Here is a 3,656-nt window from a genome sequence, read left to right as displayed (position 1 = left end):
ACACACGTTTAAAAACGTACACACACACGCATATATATATATTTTTATTTATTTATTTACAAACATGAAATAACATAAAAGTGTATTTAAACTGATGGTGAATTGTAAATATTGAAACGCATGTTGGAATGACTCGTTTTGCCTAACAACCGCATGCTGATTGGACCATGTTGATTGGTTTTTATTTGTTTCAGGCAACAAGCCCATGCTAGAATCAAAATAATTTTATTACTATTTGTAGTGTAGCACGTTTCAAATATTAGATTTGAATTATGCAGTTCTGTCCGATCGGAGCGAATGATGTCACATTCAACAGGATACCCGGCTCCCCGCCATGCCACTGCCTGCCTGTAACTTGTGTGTTGTACCCTGCATTCCTCGTGTAGTGTTGTCGTATCTGGTGTAGTGTTGCTGTGTTTTGTGTAGTGTTGTTGCACTTTGTATACAGTTGTTTCAGTTATGTGTAGTGTGTTGTATTTTGTGTAGTGTTGTTGTATCGAAAGACGGTGCTTCACTTAGATGACGTCTATATAGACACTCAACAAACCAAGCAGAATCCACAACTAATATTTCAAATATTTTTTTCAACTATGTTTTTCATTTAATTCCTAAAATTCAATTTACAGATCTTTGAAAGTGATTTTGTGATGATAAGCCTTCTTCAGCAAAAGTTTTTTTTTACTAGATCCTCATCGCGATAGATTTGAACGATTTACCATACATTTATTTTAACAATTCCATTTTATATTTCTAGAATGTTGTAAAATTTAATAAGTTTTATGATTAGTTTTAAGTTTGTATTCCTCGTGTATTATACTTATTTGTGATTTTACAAAAAAATCAGAAGTTTGCCTAAAGTTACATAACTAAGCTAACTCTCAAGAATAAATTATTTTGTTACCTTAAGGAACTTCATCCTTTTAAGATTGTCAACAGAGTGATTAAAAGAATCTTCCACATTATAGGTATGACAGCAAGTGCTACGTAAGCCTACTGAAGCCTGCATATAACCAGAGCCATCAAAGAAGAAACTGACGAGATGCACCACCACACATTTTGATAAACACGACATGAAAGAAGATTTGACGAATGAGAAATGTGAGGCCCATCATATTTGACTGTAGATGTTGGAGACGCATTGGTCCCAATCGAAATATCATTGCTGTGAGTTACGCTCACATCTGCCAGATTAGTTCATCCACATTTGCAACATCCAGGTCACATTTTATTCCTCAGTTATGAAACTGCCGGTGTGACGTCATTCATTTTGCATGACGTCATATTTGATGAACGTCAGAACTGCGGTCCTGTGAGATCTGCTGTGTGTTCTGTGTGTGAGTGTGTATGGTGTGTGTAGGTTGGAGTGTGTATGTGTGTGTATGTGTGTGTGTGTGTGTATGTTCTGTCTGAATGTGTATGTGTGTGTGTGTGTGTGTGTGTGTGTGTGTGTGTGTATGTATGTTCTGTATGAATGTGTATGGTGTGTGTGTGTTTGTGTGTGTGTATGGTGTGTGTGTTTATGGTGTGTATGTGTTTGGTTTAATGTGTTATGTGTTTTGTGTTACTCAAAATTTGTTCAAAAAGTGTTATTACACCAAGAGAAGCACACATGGAGTCGCAATTAAAATTCAAAAACTCAAAACAACTTATTTTTAGAATTATTTTTTTTTAAAGGTCGACAAATATATGCACACATAAGTAATCTAAACAACACGTACCGTTGAAAACTGTTTTCATAAAAATCTTTTTTAATTTTTTTATAAAAATTTTTTTAGTTTTTTTATTAGTATAATCATTCATTATACATTAATTATAAATGTTAAATATTTCAGCAAAGAACAATTAACGTACACCATTATCGTTCTAATAGTTACTCTGGCTTCCTAAATGATTGATATGGAAAGTTAAGAATAAAGGTTAAAGGTTAAAGGTTTCTCTCTCTCTTTTGTGTTAGCTTCAGAGGTTTCAACGACAAACACACACAACGTATATGAATACGCGTGCAAACCACGCATCATACACATTGCATATGATAGGCGGGGAACTCCTTGTATTCGAACCCAGTCATAGCAATGGTTTATCTAGACCAGGCGCCTTTAACCATTGAGCCATCACGCCGCCCTAATAATTTACTCCAATAGAACTTGACATTCAGATCCTTATATGGTCACGCATCTCAAATCATTGTTGCGACATGCCTTCGTTATAGGCATGGAATCTTAGAACAAGTTCTCAATGTGCTCAAGGTATTCTCGGTTATAAACGTCAATATTTTAAACATTGTAATGATAGAAGTTATTTCATTATAACTTTCTTGTTATCAAGTGATATGACTTTTTTTAATTCTTTAAAAAATCTAAATCTGACTATTACAACAACATCCAAGACAATATTAAAAAATTAAAATGAAATAATTAGAATAAATTAAAAAATTAATAAATAATCGAATAAATAAATAGAGTAAAACGTATTACATATGTCATGTGAGAATATAATTGTTCTATCAACATATTTATATTATCCACTGATCGGCGAATTAGCTCAAACGGCTTTTTGTGTTTTTTCACTTTTTTTGTCTCTTTCTCTTCTTAATGCATACTCACCAGGTTCAAATGCCGTCTCTCTCTGCAAATGAAACAACATGACGTGTTGTATTATGATGTGTTCATCGCGTACCTTACATGCAAATGTGTAAATATAACATCCTGTGTATGTGTGAGGCCGTTGTGTCACTGGAGTTCAACTGCATGTGGTCGAAGGATGAGTTGTTTTTAGGCATTTATCTTCTGCCGAATCTGCATATAAACATGTAAATAATGCAATGTAGCTTGCATAATGGTTACGTAATTATTACAAAGTTATTGTAAATACATATATTACGTTGTTGTTGTCTTGAACAACTGCCTGCTATCACCACAATTAACCTCTTTACCATATTATGTTATGGTGATGGTTATCATATCATCGTCTTCTTTCCTTCCTACTACTCACCATCCTATTCATCATCGTCCTCATCGTCATCCTCCCATCTCATTTGCATAACAATCCTTATCTTCATCTCCATTATTTTTCTCTATCTCCTCCTCGATTGCTAGTATCATCAAGCTAGTTTGCATTAAAAATATTTCTTTCGACATCATCATCATCATCATCATCATCTCCATCATCACCATCATCATCATCATCTCCATCATCATCACTAATAACCATTACCGCCCCTGTTATCAGCATTGTTATCATCGTCATCATCAACAACAGCTTCAATTTCATATCATCAACTCTATCAGAGCTATCATAAAAATGACCACCACCATCAACTACATCAACTACAACAACAACCACAACAACGGCAACAACAACCACAACAACATCAACATCATCAACAACAACAACAAGCACAACTACAACCACAGCAGCAACAACAACAACAACCACGTCATCCATCCTCTACTACCACCAATCAAAACTACAATACACAACCTTCGTCAGCGCAAACCTAACTATCAAGTCGTCACCCAATCTACATACCAGGAAAAGACCTTCATCACAAGACACCTCAAACATATTAGCACTTAAGAAACCTTCATCATTACTGAACTAGTTTTTACTTATTGATCACCTCACTAACCCACTAAGTCATCATCTAGTCTTTCAAT

At 34.6% G+C, this 3,656-nt stretch overlaps 1 protein-coding gene across 1 annotated transcript; it reads right to left on the bottom strand.

Annotated features, from left to right (window-relative positions):
* Positions 1–259: 259 nt before the first annotated feature.
* Positions 260–1,072, bottom strand: HELRODRAFT_172921 (hypothetical protein; the record flags this gene model as incomplete). Its single annotated transcript, XM_009019582.1, has 2 exons — positions 260–397; positions 902–1,072. The coding sequence occupies 2 exons, from the start codon at positions 1,070–1,072 to the stop codon at positions 260–262; spliced, it is 309 nt and encodes a 102-aa protein (XP_009017830.1).
* Between the last annotated feature and the right edge of the window lie 2,584 nt (positions 1,073–3,656).

Source organism: Helobdella robusta, assembly GCF_000326865.2.
Source record: "Helobdella robusta unplaced genomic scaffold HELROscaffold_25, whole genome shotgun sequence".
NCBI lineage: Eukaryota > Metazoa > Annelida > Clitellata > Rhynchobdellida > Glossiphoniidae > Helobdella > Helobdella robusta.
The sequence above is the reverse complement of the archived record's forward strand: the minus strand, read 5'-3'. Positions and strand labels throughout refer to the sequence as shown.